This window comes from Amblyomma maculatum, chromosome 5 (genome assembly GCF_055883805.1).
Source record: "Amblyomma maculatum isolate TAMU_Amacu chromosome 5, ASM5588380v1, whole genome shotgun sequence".
Taxonomy (NCBI): domain Eukaryota; kingdom Metazoa; phylum Arthropoda; class Arachnida; order Ixodida; family Ixodidae; genus Amblyomma; species Amblyomma maculatum.
Genome location: NC_139348.1, coordinates 39,686,752 through 39,705,454, shown reverse-complemented (window position 1 = coordinate 39,705,454; position 18,703 = coordinate 39,686,752). Strand labels below are relative to the sequence as shown.

The window sequence follows — 18,703 nt, the reverse complement described above, 5'->3', positions numbered from 1 at the left end:
ACTGTACTGTCATCGTGACAAAACGTCCCGTGAAGGCTGTTCTGCTCTACTTTCTGAGGAGAACAAAAAGAAAACGAAATATGGAAGATTTTAGGGCTTTCAGAAATGAGGACTGTAAACCTGGTGGGGACTGATACAAGGCCAGCAAGGTGACAGTTGTGCTGCTTCTGCAATTTACAGGTGACAAGAACTGTTTTCGCACCAGTCCTCCAGATGTGAACAAAGGATGCTTTGTCAGTCGCTGTACGTACATCTTGTTTTTGTTTCTCCTTTACAGCAAAACACTAAAGTTGAAGAAAGGTTCTCGAAAGTCACCAGCCGCGGTGGCGCAGTGGTTAGATGCCCTACTACTGTGCTCAAGTACCCGAGTTCCAATCCAACCACCGGCGGCTTAGTTTCGATGGGAGCAAACAGAGAGGTGTCCTTGTGCTGTGTGATATTAGGGCACGTTAAAGGTCCCCAGGTGGTCGAAATTACTACGAAGCCCTCCACTACCGAATGCTATTTCTCTGTTTTAGTATTCACGTCCACGTTTCTTCCTTCCCTTACGACTCATGTTAGATGTCCACGGAAAAATTGCGACAGGCACTGCTCGTTCGATTTCTGGGGGACTAATTTTATTTTTTTCATTTCATTTTATTACCCTCAAGTGCGTACGCATACAGAGGGGAGTGGTACATCATATATGATAGAAAGCATAGAACACTAAATGAACAAAACATAACAAAGGCTAAACGAACAAGGGAAAACAGAACAACGAAAACAATCTTACAATAAAGAAGGTTATGCAAGCGGAATAAATTGAAAACAATCATAAGCGGTGAGAGAACAGCATTATACAGCGAAAAGAACAACAGCACTGGGAGCAAACAAGCATGAAAAACCAAAAACGAAAATAAGATAATAATCAGGAAAAAAAAAGTGTCACGGATCAGCTTCAAGATATTGCATCAGTGATGAGCGAAATGAATCGTGATCTTGGATTAATGCGATATCGGGCGGAAGGTGATTCCACACTACTGACGTACGAGGTAGAAATGAATGATAAAGGGCATTAGTGTCGCAAGTTCTGACATTTACTTTGTAAGCATGGTCGACGAGGGAGGAGCGATACGATGGCTGCGAAATGAAAGTATGCCTCAATTCGTTATGATGATAAATTTTGTGATAAAGACTAAGACGTGAAATTTGCCTTCTAAGCTCGAAAGATGGCAAAGATAGCGTTAGTTTCATTGAAGTTATGCTGCTAGTGCGACTGTAATTGGAAAGAATGAAACGCGCCGAATTATTTTGAACCATCTCGAGTGAGGATTTCATGTTCGTGAAACCGGGGTCCCAGATTGCAGAAGCATATTCAATCTTTGAACGTACCAATGCTTTGTACATAGTCATTTTGGTCGAAACAGGTGCGTTCGAAAAGTTACGGCGCATATACCCAAGCATGCGGTTACTGTTGTTAATTTTGTAATCAATATGTTGCTTCCAGCTGAGGTCATTAGTAATATTCATACCCAAATATTTGTACGAAGTAACAGTATCTAAAGGAGTGCTATTCAATACATAGCAAGCAGGGGGAAAATTACTGCGCGACACTCGCATAGCTTCGCATTTTTTAACATTTAGGTCCATACACCATGTGCTGCACCATTTAGTTATATTACTGAGGTCAGATTGTAAAGCAGAAACATCGGCGGGTTCAGCAATCTCGCGATAAATAACACAGTCATCGGCAAATAAGTGAATAGGGGAAGTCACACAGTTAGGAAGGTCATTAATATAAACTAAAAAACGAAGGGGGCCCAAAACGGACCCTTGCGGTACACCTGACGTAACAGGTGTTGACGGTGAATTATTGCTGTTAGCAAAGACATGCTGTGATCGACCGATGAGAAAAACTTCGACCCAGGTAGGAAGATGTCTGTCAATATTAAGGCACTTAAGTTTAAGTAGTAAAAGAGGATGGTTTATTTTTCAAATGCCTTAGAAAAATCTAAGAAGATACAATCAGCCAAGGAACGGTTGTCAATAAGGGTTAGCATGGAGTTTGTAAAACAAAGTAGCTGGGTCTCGCATGAGGATTTCCTCAAGCCATGTTGCGCTGGATTGAAAAAAAGGTTCTAGTCAAGAAAACTAGCTAGGTGTGAGCAAGTGACATGTTCAAGAATTTTACATGGTATGCTAGTAAGAGATATGTGGCGATAATTAAGGGGAGATTGCTTGTTACCGGATTTATGAAGTGGAATCACCTTCGCCTGCTTCCAATGTACAGGAAGAGCACCAGTATCTAAAGATTGTTGAAATATGTTTGCCAAAAGGACTGAGGAGTACATGTTTGTTTGTTTAAGGAATCTTGCATTTATATTGTCAACACCAGAGGAACATGAATGTTTTAGTGTTTCAATGAGCTTTGCAATCCCGTCGGCATCTATTGATATTGGATGCATAGTCGTAAAGCCCGAAAACGAATGTGTAGGCAGTTGAAGATTAGTTGCAGATGAAAAGTTCAGTGTGAACATATTGTTTAAAACCGTTGCGCACTCTTTGCTAGGCACAGGTAAGTCATTCTGGTCAAGTAAAGAAATCTCTGAGTTGCTCTGGGAGTTAGTTACGATGTTCCAAAATTTGCTAGGGTTATTCAAAAAAGTAGATTTTGCAGAAACGACAGCTTGAGAGTAGGTGTGAGATGCATTAGTGTATGCTTGCCAGCATTCCGCAGTCTGCTGCAGTTTAGCTGCCCGAAATAAGCGTTTTTTTCTGTTCGAAAGTCGATTTAATTACGGATTATACCATGGCGAATGTCTATGTACTGTTAGTATTTTCTTGGGAATGTAAGCCTCAGTTAGATATGAAATTTTATTGACGAACAGGTCCCAGTTATCTTGGACAGAACGATGTTCAAAACCACTAAGATAGCTGTCAAGGAAGAGCAAAAGTTCTCTATTTATCTCTTCAAAGTTTGCCTTTTTGTAATCAAATATAATCTTGAATTTTTTCGTAGCTGAAGACGCGGTAAAGTTTAGGTCGAAATGAAGTAAAGATTGATCACTGAGCCCCGGCATGAAAATTATTGGGCCTATCATATCAAGGTTAGTGGTGAGGATCTGATCAAGAATGTTAGCAGAACTGCCGATAACACGCGTTGGGCCATCAACAACCTGATGAAAATTGAAAAGGGAGCACATATCGAGAAAAAGTTTGACAATTCGAAGAATATGGTGTACAGGTAGGCGATGTCGATGTCCAGTTTATTGTGGATAATTGAAATCGCCTAGAAGAAATACCGGGGATGCTGGATAACGAAGGACGGCAGTGTTAACCGCGTCATGCAATTCATTCACTAATGCGATGTCTGCATTAGGTGGACGATAACAGACGCCAAAGATGCGTACTCTATTGTTTAAAATGACGCCGCACCAGACAGATTCTATGTTGCATGAAACATTAATTCTGAACGACGTTAGGCTAGTAGAAACTCCGAGCAGGGTTCCACCCCTCGTCTTTCATCTCTGTCACAACGATAGACATTGAAAGGCTTGGTGTGAGTAAAAATTTCGCTGTCGCTTACACGAACACTTAACCAGGTTTCAGTGAGCTCCACCAGGTCGGCATCGCACGAATTGATAGCTGCGCTGATATCATCTCTTTTGCCTAAAATGCTCCGGATATTAGTATAAAGGACCGATATGGGGCGCCGATAACCACTACCCCCGGCTGAGTGTTATGAAACATTACGGTGGGACTTGAACTCGAAATGTCTCCCATCGCGCATGAGCGAGCAGCATTGGATGAAGTGGGTCGAGCGCGTGCAGATGAATCATCGGATGGGCTGCTACGAGAAGGAGAATGATAGCGCAGCCGGGGCAGCTCAATGACACTGTCTGTTCTAGGGTCATACATACATTGCCTTTTATTTACAGTTAGTTTGTCGTAGCAAAGCCTAAAGGATGGTGAACCAGGCAAAGATTTTGCGAAAGCAGTTAACGTTTTGCGAGCGAGCCTAGTTGCTGCACAGTAGTCTTCAGAAACTGAAATGTCATTTGTATTCAGATCATCACGATGTGACATCACTTCTTCTTTCGCTTTAAAGGGCGAAAGTTTTATTGTCACTGGTCGGCATTTTTCTTGTACAAAAGGGCCACCAAGGCGGTGGGCTCGTTATATTTTGTCTGGTTTGAATTCTGACACAAAACTGGATGAAAACAAACTAATAACGTTTTTTTCTGTGTCATTCCACGTTTCATTGCTATCGGGGACGCCATAAAATATTAAATTATTTCTGCGAGATCTGTCTTCCAGATCATTGATGCGGGAAAGAAGCTCATTATTCTGTTGCGTCAAGTCCTTAACGGTGTCGTTTGTTAACAGAAGTTCTCCTTCGAGACTACTAACAATGCTGACTTTTCTTTCAACACAAGCGAGTCGAGTATCAATATTAGACAGCCGCTTTGCTAAACATTCCTGATTAGCTTTTACGTCATTAACAGCCTGCGTCAACATGGCTTGGGCCTCCGCTGACGCCTCACAGGCGGTTTTGATAAAGGCCAACGCAGCCATGACTTCATTATGACGATGGGCGCACGACGTGCCGTCTTCATCAGCTACTTGAGTCTGCAGCTCTGTAGTTTGCTTGCGATTAGGCCCGGGGTTTAGCTCAACGTCACCCGAACATAGCAACAACATACGCAACACCTCCTTGCAGTCACAACACACGTCATAGAGCACTTGTGGGCCCGGAAGCAGCAGTAAAAAAACGATTACATGTTTTCCTAGCATGTAGAGAACACGATTGACCAACCTGGATAACGTGAAGACGACGATCGTTAGCCATGTGCTCTACCGTGCGCTGTAGCAAAGTTGCACCCTTTCCGTATCTATAACTCACATCCTCCACAGAAAGATAATTCAGGTAGTGATGCACCCTTTTAAATGTGTGCAGCAAGCAAAACTGGACACATTAAATGAGTGCTTCAATACCCCAATGCATCTATTCCGGAAGATATGAGTAATAGACAACGAAATGCATCTTTAAGGGTGAGATATTGTTTAAAGTGCGCCTCCCGGTAGTCAAAAACACACATTAACGAGTTAGCGGCTCCGGATTCATGGCCGCAAAGTCTGAACAAAGATATAAGTGGCTTAGGTTCTCAGTTCTTGAGAATATTTTGTAAGAATTCCTCTGTCATCTACGCGGACTTACTATGGCGGGCGCGGGCGCAGGCCGGGCCAAATATGCGTCCGCCTGAACTGTTAACTTTGGTAAGGCATATACTCCGACGTGCCCGTAAATATAAAGAAAGCAGGGGTATTATCGAGGGAGTCGACGGTATGCTTACACCGAGAAAGCGGAACAAAAACTTGCCAATTGAACGTTCCATCAGGTATCTGCAAAACAATTTTTTGGTCAGCACTGTCTTGTCCCTCCTCGTGTTAGTGGTGGTGCTCTGCCTTTTCGTAGAATGTCGTACCAACTCGCCCATCAGTCAGCGCTACGTCGTATGCGCCACTTTTGTGAGGAAAAGAAAAGTAACCAGCCCTTTTTGAAGACGAGGGGTGCTTCTTAAAATATCTGCGCGAGGCTGCACTACAGCGCGATCAAGATCCACTTTGCCGTTGTCAGATGGGGAGGGGGATTGACACCCGGAGGTGCCGTGCCCCAGAGTCACAGATAACTCATCAGCCCATCATCATCCATTCAACACCTCCGGCAAAGTCCCTCCCAGGGCCAAGTGGGGTCTGGGAGAGTTTTTTAGTTCGAGGTGAGGGTCCTACCCGGACAAGGGGGCCGCCGCCTGATGCCCTCACAGGAGTGTCATCAGACGCAAAGACGGCTTGCAGCGCCATCGTGGCATCGAGCCCTGCTGCCGAAAAAATGAAGCCGAGAAAAATACTCGAAATCGATTTCAAACAACTCATCTAGCACAGTTACTAATATGCTACCGGGGTTATGCTTACGCGAGAACTGAGTTTAATTTGCATGAGTTTCTAGCAGTTGACTCCGTTAGCAGCGCAACCATATTGTCCAGGCAAAAAGGTGCTCCTTCAAGTCAATGTTATTGATATTTCTGTTTCAGATTCGGATGAAAGCTGCCCCAATACAGGTCTCTGGCCATACATTTTTGCTGTGTTGTACTTCGTTCACCTGAAGCTCATACTTCTTACCGTTCTGGTCGCCCTATTCTTGTAAGCAGGACTTTTTTTTACATGATTTATGTTCATTTTATTTGTATAAGAGCATGTTCATTAAATAACTGCTCTGTCTCGTTAGAATTGCACCGCTTTGTAGCCGTGATATATTTGCACGTATCCTATTTCGCAAAAGTGGGAAGTATACTACGCAATATAGTTGTCGCCAACTGATCGACCACTGGTTACCAGGTCAATTCATGGAATTGCGAGAGCAATTTAAGCATCCCATTGAGCGACAGAGATCTTCAATATTATCAGTTGCGAAACTTCCCATAGGGCCCATGCATCAAAAAACGGCAGTTTTGATTGATCAAAAATGGGGTGTTTACGAATAGTGGCGGCGCCCGCGGCCGTTAAAGAAAACTGTGTACAAATTGCAACTTTCAAGGGTTTTTTATAAATGCACTACCACCATGAAAATGAATTTGTTCAAAAGTGGCAGGACAAAAAATTTCTTGAAATAGAATCTGTAGAGTCATTTAAGATGAAGAAAAATAAAGGAAGAGGTTATTTCCTGAAGGCAATGATGGCAATGTCAGAAGCCTTCTATTGACCGCTTCCAGATGGCGCGACAGTTCATAAGCACCCAAAAAATGCGCACAGAAAGCGGTCACTTTTTGAAGCGGAGTTTCCTAACTGCTATGATCTAAAAGCCCTGATTGAGCTAAAAGCCATCGTTGTACATTATACACATAACGGTCGGTCAGCCCGAGCAAATTTCAGATGTGCCGGTGCTTCAGCCATCGAAGGAACTCTGGGCGCTGAGTGTGGAACGTTTAATTCCTGTTGGGTAGGAACATAGCAAGGTAAAAACAAACGGGAGAGCAATTTAGTCTAGAAGGTGTAACAACCAAGAAAAGCCGAAATGCTACAATGTCGCGAAAGAACGATAGAAAAAGTAAACGCGAGCAATTAGGCAAAAAAACACAAGCATTACATACATCAGGGGCAGACTTTCTAAAATAGGTAAGATTTTCAATTTCTGAAGTTTACATACTAGGAAGAGATGTCAGCCCAGTCTGTCCGGCGGACAGCGGATGATCGTTGTTGCGGCCCTGGTTTGGTGGCAGGCCTTGTGCGGTGAAACGCGTTCACCGTGCACCTGTGATTGGGCCCCAGCGCGCGCAGCGATGTCTGTTACCTCACACACCTGCCGGTTTCCCATCGACTGTGCCGTTCTCGCTGAACGAAGGACTGGCGGCCGACGTTCTCTCTTTGCGTAAATTCTATACTCTCAAATCCACCACTTGGCCCGACAAACGTATCGCCGGTTTAATTCTATAATGTTGCACTCGCTAGCATTTTCCATCGACTTAACATTTTCACAAAAGCGTTGCTAAGTACAGCCGGTAGCATAGGCACCAAAGACTGCGTTTCTGTTGCAGAATTGTGATTGCAGCACATTTCACAAAAGCTGTTCAGCAATGAAACCACGTGCTTCGATTGGCTGAAATAGGCGCTAGTTTCCCCGATGGGTTCCAATCAACACCCATTTATATAGTACGATGTGTAATCAATGTTCTAATCAAGACAGTAAGCACGAAACCTGGTTTACATAACGCATATTTTGAACGATTAAGCACACCACGAAAGAGGAAAAGGCTAGTGACGAGCTGCATATGAAATCAGCAAACACCAAAACCAAGGGAAGGCTAAGGGACAGGAAAAGTGGAATTTTTAAAATTTCTGGTGTTAATTAAAATGATTTAACCGTATATAAAGCCATGGCTTAAAAATACATGACTATAATGTAGAATAAAAGAACGCATTTAAACGTTTGGCTCAACCCACGCTTTTAAATTTTCATTTTCCGGATCACAGTACGAGACATTCTCCGCTGGTGGGTTCACAGCGCGCTGGGGACATGTGGTTATATTTCACTCTGCTGTAAAACAAATTATATTTCAACAATGAAATAATGACTCTGTTAACTTTCGAATAATAATCCGCATAAAAGAAAAACATTCCCCTACGTTTCCGTTTCGATTGCTGTTGGCTTATTTTTTATATAAATATATTGTCACGCACTTCCCGCGGGAAGTACGTGACACGAAGCTGGTTCTGCCCGCGGTGGTGTGCTAATCTCCAGCGCATCCTAAGATCTGTGTAAATAAACCTCGTAACAATATATATATCGAACAATGAGTATAGACTGGTTGCCGGTGCTCATATTTATTATTAATTAGTAGTTCCGAATTTCGATTAGGTAAGGGCACCTCTGGAATATATTTTGCACGTTTTGTTATTTAACGAAGATACAGCGTGTGTTTATTTGTCCAGCCCAATGCTCAGATTTTGCACGTGGTTAGAAGTTGATGCAGCCAGAGCTACCAAGAAAGAAACTAGACAGCTTTGGACCGGTTAGCTCGTTAGTTGCAGTATCTGTAAAACCTAAAGGAGAATAAATATAATTTAGAGTGATGGCTCGGTGTTCGATCAAGGCGCCCGGGACGTGCACTGAGGATGCATCGAAACGGACAGAAGTGTTCTACCAAACAGTCTTTTTTTTCTCATTCAGTGCGACTAAGCCTCGCTCACAATATTCCTGTTAACATTAAGAGTGCTTTCACAGGTGCAATGACTTCATTGGACATTCCTGAATATTACTCTGTCTGTTTTTTTTTTAATTTGCTTATTCGCTTGTTTATTTTGATTTTGTCTATACAAGATTATCTGGCAGTTTTCAACAAAGTTTGTTTGCCAGTGCTCAAAAGTGACCACTCAATGTCAGTCCTTTTTGTGTGCTGTGGTAGTTTCAAAATTATACGCATCCTTCCATGTTGAGCTAGTTGAGGTGCAAAATATTCAGAGCACCTGCATTCGTGCATGAACCAACATTTATAAACGTGTGGCCGTAATATATTCCTTTTATCATTTGGTGCTTTCACGCAATCGGTGCATTGTCTGCCGATGCCTCCTTCCTGCCCTTTCTGCAGTAATACCGCGGCGGAAATGATACTCGAATCTGACGTCATCTGGAAGTTCCAGCGGTACGAGCTTGTCATGGACTTCGCCATTAGACGCTGCCTACCTCCCCCGCTGAATGCGATCGCCTATGTGTGGTTCATTCTGGCCGCTTGCTTAAAAGTGGGCTGGCCAGCTTTGAAGAGGACAAAGCATGTACGTGAAAGCTTCATCATTTTAGTGACCTTCCCTTCTACGGCCGTCACATTTAAGTATTTTCCATATGAGAGAAAATTGAAGTTGTCATCGCCACTATCATCCTCACTCTAGACAAGGAGAATTGCGATCTGTTTTTCACGAGCCCAGCGTAGTAATTCGAGTTTGGCTGGGGACCGGAATATAGTATTTCAATTTCCGGTGGAGAGAGTTTCGTTTTACGTGTCAATATGGGCTTTGCTTATAGCCACACTTCCAATAAAAGGTCAAAGGGGGTGCAACGATGCACTGTGCAGAGCTTACCACTGAGACAAGCAAGGTAGGTTGGTTGCAGCTACAATTGCGTGGTTCCGTATGCACTTTCCCACGAGAATTTCCTCCGTTTGAATCCGCTGCGCATAACGTATATTTTTTTTGTCGTGTGACTGTTGTTATGCTAGGATGACAAGGTCCCTTCTTATCAAGCGAAGCACCGAATGATGAGCTGCTTAGACCTTGCCAAGTAGTGCTTTCACACCTTTTTACGTAAAGCGAAACATCCATGGCTGTTTCTGTCCATGTCGACTTGTTTTTCTTGACGTTTTTATTAACCGGCGCTGGTTCAGCAACGTTGTATATGGAGACGTGAATCTCAAGACAACAAAAAGCGTTTCGATAACCCCTTAATAAATGCACCAATTCGGTATCTGCCTCTATAAGAAGCCTTGCCTATACATAGCTGAATGGTGCCGGTGTTGAGATTTGGCGTCAGTGATTGATCAATATTTTTTCCTACGCTTTTCAGCGTCCAACTGAAGCATTACTCCCAGATTAAGCACAACTAAAAATACTGAAGGGAAAATTGATGTTGGTGCTGCTCCTGGCTAATAGATACATGCCTGGCCTCTGAGGTCGACTCCTAAACTGTCGATGAAGGGTTGTATCGCTAAACACAGCAATGCTGGCGCACTTAATGTTCTGCCCATTTATTGTTCCTGGAAACTTTGTTCTCGAAGAAAATATTGTTATTATAATTAGGTGATCAACATGTTAACTGAAATTTCTCCTAAACATGCCTTGGAACTTGGAAATGAACAAGTATTAACGCAACAAAAGTAACGCTGCTCAGAATTGAGGTGTTCAATGTACCTCACAATCTTCAATCACACCCACAAGTACAGAATGATCGTGCGGTTATGAAAGTTATATGAAATCATTTTCTTTTTGTTGTGCTTGCTGAGGTAAAAACGCAGTTCCTAACCTCACCGTATGCTTCCAGTCAAAGTGGCAGTATTTAATGTCAGGGGTGTTTCCCAACCATGCTGAAATAAACGAGGACTGAACCGAGAAACGTCGAGTACAACCAAGAAAGACTGAGTTTTTTTTTCTAGGTTTGTACTATTAATGGTTTCATTGCACACATGCGATAGATAGGCTGGAATGTACAGTGCGGGATACGTTAACGCGACACCTTTGAAGGCCACTTTCTCCGAAAAAGCCAGAATGGCTTTGCAGGCGTTGTGAGCGGGAGCATGCGTCTGCAAAGCGATAGTCTTTATCTGACGGTGGTGAAATTTATGTGATATCATCGGATCACATGTCCTATAAATTGTGACAGGAGCTGCCAACCCACCTAACTCCTTTGATATTAGGGTGAGAGGAGAAATGAACAAGGCGCGCTCAAGCCCGCGTGCGACCCGCTAGTCCTAGTCCATGCCGGTACGTCCGTACACAGCAAACAAAATCCTTAAAGGTGTATGTTCGTTATTCACACTCTTCCGAAAGGGTACGTTTAGGTACTGATTCCCTGTTTTAATGGGTCCAGTTTAACTTGCTGTACACTACAAAAGGGTGCATGAGTCCCTCAATGCACACTTTGAGGACGGTGGCAGTTATAGGTATCGAAAGGGTGCTATTCTGTTTATAGTCTACGGATCGGTTGAAACGGGCTCCTTGCCTTTGTCTTGTGGTCTTGCATATAATGTGGTAGCTTACGAATGCATGCTAGTGAGCATGTTTGAGATTACAGAAGCCGAAATTATAGGACAGCGCTTTTTAACCGAGCAAAAAAAGAGTGCATGTAGGTGAGCGAGGATCCGCTATGGAAGCCTTAGATGGAAGCCATTGACCCTGCTACATCATACCGTTAAAGACGGAGCTTAAGTGGGCCCAAATTTTTGCAGTGTGCTCATGCGATGCGCGCTTCGCTGCCTTGAGCGCCAGATTTTTAAATTGTAAGATTGAGGAACAGGAACGGCTTGATATTACATTGGGCTATGTGGAAGGCTACGCAAGAATTCTACGCAACCTTATCGGAGCTACAGAAAATGGATTCTGGGGTGCCGACCATAATGTTGAAAGGTGGTCGTAGCGTTATCAAGCACAACTTTCGAAGTAAGTTTCTTCAATATTAATGCCTTTTTTCTTCGGCTACTGTATGTCTTACAGTGCTTTAATCCCTGATTTGGGCCGAGTATTATTATTTGCGATGCTGAGATGTGAGAAAGCAGGCTTGGCGGGCGGTTCAGTACTGCATGAGGTATATGAACCACGTGTCTGTGAGGAACTGAGCAAATATAGAGATCCGTTCTCGCCACGTGAATGCGGCGAGAAATGTTTGTGCCTGCGACATTTCGATAAATGTGCTACGGTGGCCAGACATTAGGAATCACGATTCCAATAATTTGGCGCCACTAATACGTTTCGGAGGCAGCCTGAATGACACTATCGGTAGCTTTCCTCAGAAGTCTTCCAAGCAGTTTCCATGCTTGCATTCCAGGTGCTGCAGTTCTTAACTAGCTAACGTTAAGGTCTCCGTGTCTCAGAAAAGCTGGTGTCGGCCTTGTGGTTGTAACGCGAAAATCAAAAGAATGTAAAGAAACAATAACAGTTTTGCCGAACCCTGCGGAGTCAAATACGGTTCCTTCGCAGTGCGAGGCGAGCACGCAACCACTCCGCCACAGAACCGCATTGCTTCTCTCCGAAAAAACGTCGACCTCATATATGCATTGCATTATGATTGCCAGCTAGTGTTTAGGTACTTCATTAGAAACAAACTAATTACGGAAGTATTATTTAGGCGAGTAGCAAAGAACATTTCCGCTTTGCTTACCTACGATGCGGCGCTCACTGTAAAATTTATTCGATCCTACGGCGCGGCCGCAACAGCTAGCGCAAAGCGCCACCCTATTCAAAGCCTTATACGTCTATCTATCGTCTTCAAAGTATTGGGATTTAAGGACAGCGGAGAAAGAAACTGACTACAGACTTTAAGCGGGAAGAAATAACCAAATGGAGGTTATGATATTGGTGGTTAAAATCAAGGCAGGAGTCAAATTTCACCCTGCATAAACAAAATGCAAAAAGGAGGGGTATGTCATGAGAGAGAGAGAAAACTTTATTGTCGAGAGTAGTGTTACTGGGTCTCAGTGGAAGAGCCAAGTGGCCTTTAGCTCGTGGCTTGCGGCGACTTCTTCAGCGCGGTTTACGGCACGTTACGCAGCACTGCCTCTCAGGATTCAAGTGAGGAAGCTTCTATGAGAGCCTTGCGAGGCGGGTCCTCTGAGCAATCCCACAAGATATGGTTAAGGTCTGCTTGCTCTCGGCACTTAGTGCATGATGAGCTTATGCTGTCCGGAAATATGTGTGAGTAATCCGCAGGGTTGGGGAAGGAGTTCGTTTGTAGCTTCCTCCAAACAATTTTTTTGCTGTCTTGTTAGTGATTTGTGTGGTGGTGGGTATACTTTCCTTGAAAGTTTGATGTGTAAGGTCGCTGTATGGGAACAATCCTTCCAATTCAAGTTCCTCGGCATTAGGTCTCACCGCTCGGCCGGCAAAACCTCGAGCGTGTTGATGCGCAGCCTCATCACCTCGGTTCCCTGAGTGGGCGGGTGTCCCATACGAGTTCTATCTCTCTGTCGAGTCTGATATCCGCGAGGATGTTTCTGGCAGTATTTCATATTATGCCAAGCGAGAAGTTACGTATGGCAGGTTTTGAATCACTGACAATTATGTCAGCACCTGTTGTAGCGATGGCTAAGCGATTGCGGCTTCTTCCACCTGGTCCGAGTGGCGGACTTTGACCGAGGAGGAAGAAGAGGAAGAAGGATGAGAAATATTTTGTTGTGAGGCTGAGGAGCAAAAGATGGCGATACGAACGAGGCCCGATAACCTTATCGCGTTGGACTCTCGAAGGCGAAGCTTAAGCGTCCTCCAATTTTCTATATTGTTTCTATCTTGCTTTTATCTTGGTGATCATGGGTTGCTTAAATGGACACCTCGCCACATTGAAAAATAAATTCACAAGAGTGTTTTGGATTCCCTCATTATCATGCAACTTTGTCACCGGCACTTCTTGTGTGTGGTTTTCACATCAAGAGCCTGTTGTTTGTGCAGCATCAGACGGTGCACTTCGTGGCGAAGGACACCAGCAGAGGACAGAAACTGTCCGAGAGGGACTACCACTACTGGATACAGAAGGCGCTAGAGTACAGCACCAGTCTGGACTCTGGCAGTGAGAATGTTGCCCAGAAGATGACCGACAAGTATGACGCTGTCATGTTTTTTACATGATTTACTGCGGTAATTACTAAAGAGTATAGGCTCCAAATTTCGGTGGCATTTTTCGTCTTGTTAATAATACGCACGACATTCCTGTATGTTGATTCGCACTCAGTTTTCCCCTACGATCACTGAATAATCTATAATTGAATTTTCTGTCCTCACCAGTTGCGATTTCAGCAGCCGGGAGATTGCTGTGACGTCACAATCAGGCCTTGACGTGTAGCATGAAAAGCAACGATATAATCTCCGACCGTTCACTTGCAGCGACTCATGTCCTTGAGGTAGGTTAGCTTCATCATTGTAATGAATTCAAAACGACACAGGAATAATTACATCGGTGCTTTTTTATCCCTCACATGACCTGGACTTCGACGACACAGCCATCACTCGGCTGTTGAAACCGAAACAGCTGAAAAAAGAAATTCGGTTATACATTATTCAGCACTCGTAGGATAATATGACGCGGTGATCCATGTACAGTAATGTATTGATTGATCTTCATTGCAAAGGATAGAACGCGAACCAAAAATTAAGTGTCTATGCTCCTTTAGCGCAACAGTCGACACGTACGAGCTTTTAAACAACAGCCTGCTTTGAAGCTCAATGCAACTGTTTATTCAACCAGCGTTGAGGTCACCATACTTTAGACTCAGGCATAAGCACCTTCAGCGGCTCGAGTTGAGCACCAGTCCTGCATAAGCTCTGTTCTACGACGCGGTGCACAGCACACAGGAAATAACAGGCAAAGATAAAGCCACCGGTTCTCTCTGCCAACGACAGGTGTGCTGGCTTATTGTGATCACCGTAATGCAACTGACGGGTCAGTACAAGCGCTCATGCAGAGCTCTTTAAACACCTCCGGCAAGCCTGTGTAATTTCAGTCTTCTAAGTGCAGTGATCAATTTGACTATGGATAACGTATAATGCGCAGGCACAATTGGATAATTTGAAAGATATTTTTATGGCTTATAATTGTCAAACTTCCTGGAAACGAGCAGCGCACATGATTTACTGACTCAAGTAATCCAGTTTTTACTGCACGATCTTTATTTAGCGCCCTGTATTATCTATTGCGCTCACCTTGTTCATAATGGTTTTTTATTAGTGCCGTATTTCAGTACACGTACCTGCGAAACCGTTGTGAAGAAGAAAATGCGCCAGTGTTTTCTGGTGTAAGCCACCGGGTCGTAATCGAGCCACATCATTTCCCAGGGAACCAACTTGTCTGGCACAGGGAACCGTTGTATCTTAGTCCCCGGATAGGAAACCTTTTGCAGATATCATTTTCATGGTGTCAAAGGCTGTTTTCATTTTTGACAGCCTCACTTTGATGCTGGAGGATGTGGACTACCAACGCACCGTACTTGACCAGCTTCGAGGCCAAGTTGAGGAAGTCCAGTGGAAAATGTCTCTGTCCTTGATATACCTGGAGACGCTAAAGCAGGCGTGCTCGTCGAAAGGAGGTGAGTTGTTCTCTTGCCGGCCAGTTCTTTGAATTTAACGGGAGAGCAAACGCTCTTGATGGCTGTACTTCTTCGAGTTTAACTGGAAAGCAAACGCTCTTAATGGCTGTACTTCTTCGAGTTTAGCAGGAGAGCAAACGATCTTAATGGCTGTACTTCTTCGAGTTTAACAGGAGAGCAAACGCTCTTAATGGCTGTACTTTTTGGAGTTTAACAGGAGAGCAAACGCTCTTAATGGCTGTACTTTTTGGAGTTTAACAGGAGAGCAAACGCTTTTAATGGCTGTACTTCTTGGAGTTTAACTGGAGAGCAAACGCTCTTAATGGCTTAATGGCTGTACGTTCTGAAGCAGTTTGAGCTGCGGTAGCATTTATTATCTAATTAAATTTACGAGCCAGGCACAGCAACAATAACGAAACTTCAAATAGCGAAGGACCTGCTATCTTTTATGAGAAATATCTCGTTGACTTTCGCAGTAAAGCGCTGAATCCTTTTTCTTCACCACTGGTGCAAAAACAGGGCTGGTACTCTGTCCCTCCGTGATGCGAACTTAGGTTGTCTCATATATTCCGTAGAGATGTTTTAATAAGCATGACGTGCAATGAGAAGTGCCATTTACCCTTAAATATTGTAAGGTCGTTGAATTTGCTAATAGCTACAAGTATTCAGAAATAACTGAGTACATTGAAAACACGAGGACAGCGCAGTAGGCCCTAGAATTAAATTGTCTTCGAGTAACTACACAGTAAAATCAAGATATTATTTTAACGAGGAAATTTCTTTCGAAAGCCTCTACAAAAATAATAGAATGAAACATCCGTCACAGCCCCAGGGGTTGTCGACAGCAAGTTTTCAGGAGGCGGAGTACAAGATGGTACAGTCTGTTCCCAGACATTTCAAGCGGTTAAGCTGGCTGCAATGCTTGCTTAGCCACGTTTAGCATGTACATGTGCCCTTAGCATCCTTTACCTGAATTGCTTCGGCTATGTCTTCCACTATAGCGGATAAGACAAGACGCCAGTATGCTGTATACAATCCGATATTGAATTGTTTTGAAATGTCGCTTGCAGATCCTATGTCTATGGGGACGTCCATGCAGCAGCAAACGACCCTGCACTACATCTCCCGCCAGTCTCCCTATCCGGGGACTAAGATACAACGGTTCCCCGTGGCGGACAAGTTTGTTTCCTGGGAAGTGATGTGGCTCGATTACGACCCGGTGGCTTACACCAGGCCTCGCACGCAGTTAACGGTGCCGCTGCAGATCTATGTGGACGAAGACATCCTCTTGTGAGCACTGGCTGACTCATTCGTCGCGCGCAATCACAAACAATGCGGTTGCTAAGAGAATCGCGAATCTTCGCTTTCTTCCTCAAGACTTTAAGGAATTAGCAACAAAAAGCTGCTCGCTCTGCCCAATATAATGGGCACCAATATAATGGGCACCAATTGTAAAAACGGTATAATAAATTGCAGCGTACGTTTAGTAAGCATATCCTTTCCATAAAAAGGTTTTCTCAGCTCAACAAGCTCGCTAATCCGCAGTTAAACATTGCCATTATAGTTACACATGACTCAGTTCTCCTGCTTGCGTCAGTGCTAGTCCACATTCTAGATTGTTGCAAAATGCTCCTTGCCATATGCGAAAAAGTAGTCTAGTGCAGTGAGTGTTCAAGTATACTGACGTTTTCGTGAGTGCGAAATTCTTAACATTTTCACATTTTTTTCTGATACGTTGTTCGTGCATGATTAGCATAACGCGCATGGTAAAATGTACTGTCTATTTGTTTGCAGTACAATATTTACCGTGCTTCCTTTCTGCATGATGTAGAATCACAACAAACGAGAACGCCAAAAGTCTGCCGACGCTGAAAAGGAACTGCTTGTCTACCTCCGCTGGGGCCGTCAGCATAGATCGAAGGTCATGGATCGAGGATGCTGATGGCACCAACATCATCTACATCCTCGAAAACGAAGGAGTCCCGAGGTGAGAGCTTCCATACACTTTAAGGCAATAAAGCCTCGTCGTTGTGGTCAGTATAAGTGTCACGCTTTTGCGGCGGCTCTGATTGGTCGAGACGGGATGACGTCATGAAGGCCTCAACCAATCCCAGAGCACCACCACAGTATGCGCGAATGCGTGCCTTATATGACTATATGTCAATCAATACGCAATTACAAATTAATGAAACAATAAATAGTAACGAAATAAATAATTGCTAAGTAGTGACAGGTGTATAATTAAAATATTACTAATAAATGCCACCTTATGTAGCCACATACCAATCAATGACCAATAACTAATTAACGTTTACTTCATTAAATGTGACAAAAATAATTTCTAATTAATGACTAAATATAATTAATGATTAGTGACAGTTGCGTAAATAATACTCTAATTACTGTCGCGCACCCGGTAAAATAACGTATCAGAATGCAGCACTCGTGCTTTCGCCTTTTATCATTTTAGTCGTCAAAGTGTCCTCGAATGTTTTGCGTTATTGTAGTGGTAGTAGTAGAGGACAGCCCATTCGACTTTAGTCCTCATAAATTAAAGTTATTGTTACGATATTTAGCCATGTTCCTTTCGGTACATTTGCCTACACAGTGTGTTTTTTCCTTGTCAGGCAATTTTTCATTACTGACATGAGAAAGTTATATTTATCCTACAGCGTTCCTTGCACGTGTTTCACGATGCTAACGAGATTTCATGCACGACATGGGCGGCGCTGTTGCGAAAAGAATTTTTTTTTTTTATTGCCGCTAAATAACCTGTCTTTCTTCAATCGGCAGTTGAAGTCTTTCGGCGACCTCTCGCGCTCTTGCCATTGACCGGGACTTGACGTGTGGGTCCCGACTGGCGAGAACAGTTTGCCATTTTTTGAAATCGAGGAGATGTGACCAGATCTGCCGAAAACGGATCCTACGCGCAGTCCAAGATTATGTAGTGTAAGGTAGCAGGTTCGCAGCACTGCAAATTCATATGTTACTCGAGCAAGGTCAGGACGGCCTAAACAACTTTCGAAGCACAGTTCGCCTAAGCGTCTGAAACGATACCGCGCACTTATTCTATTTCTTCGATGAAAGCAACAATCTTTCATAAAAACAAGAAATGTGCACCTCGTGCACACCTAGCAAGGCATGCTATTACCTGCTATGTAGGGTTAAACACCCCAAATTTTCAGATGGGCTTAAAGCCGCAGTGCGGTCGTGATGGTGTTAATGCGAGTCATCGACACCGACCTTAAAAATGCCGTATTGTCTAAACGAATAGAAAAATAGGACGCGAGGCAATCTACCTGAGGTGCGCTCTGTATTCACTACATTAGCAACAGCTCATTTAATGGTTTTGAAAAATTTCATTGTGAACAAGGCATCCGTAGGGGTTCCCA

The 18,703-nt window shown here is 43.7% G+C and overlaps 1 protein-coding gene across 1 annotated transcript in view; it reads left to right on the top strand.

Moving 5' to 3' along the window:
* LOC146188093 (transient receptor potential cation channel subfamily M member-like 2) overlaps positions 1-18,703 on the top strand; it is a 189,103-nt gene that overhangs the window by 160,965 nt on the left and 9,435 nt on the right. The window contains 6 exon segments of the mRNA XM_084604993.1: positions 6,072-6,180; positions 9,123-9,306; positions 13,687-13,829; positions 15,169-15,311; positions 16,382-16,601; positions 17,143-17,298. Coding sequence (XP_084461119.1) covers positions 6,072-6,180; positions 9,123-9,306; positions 13,687-13,829; positions 15,169-15,311; positions 16,382-16,601; positions 17,143-17,298 — 955 coding nt within the window.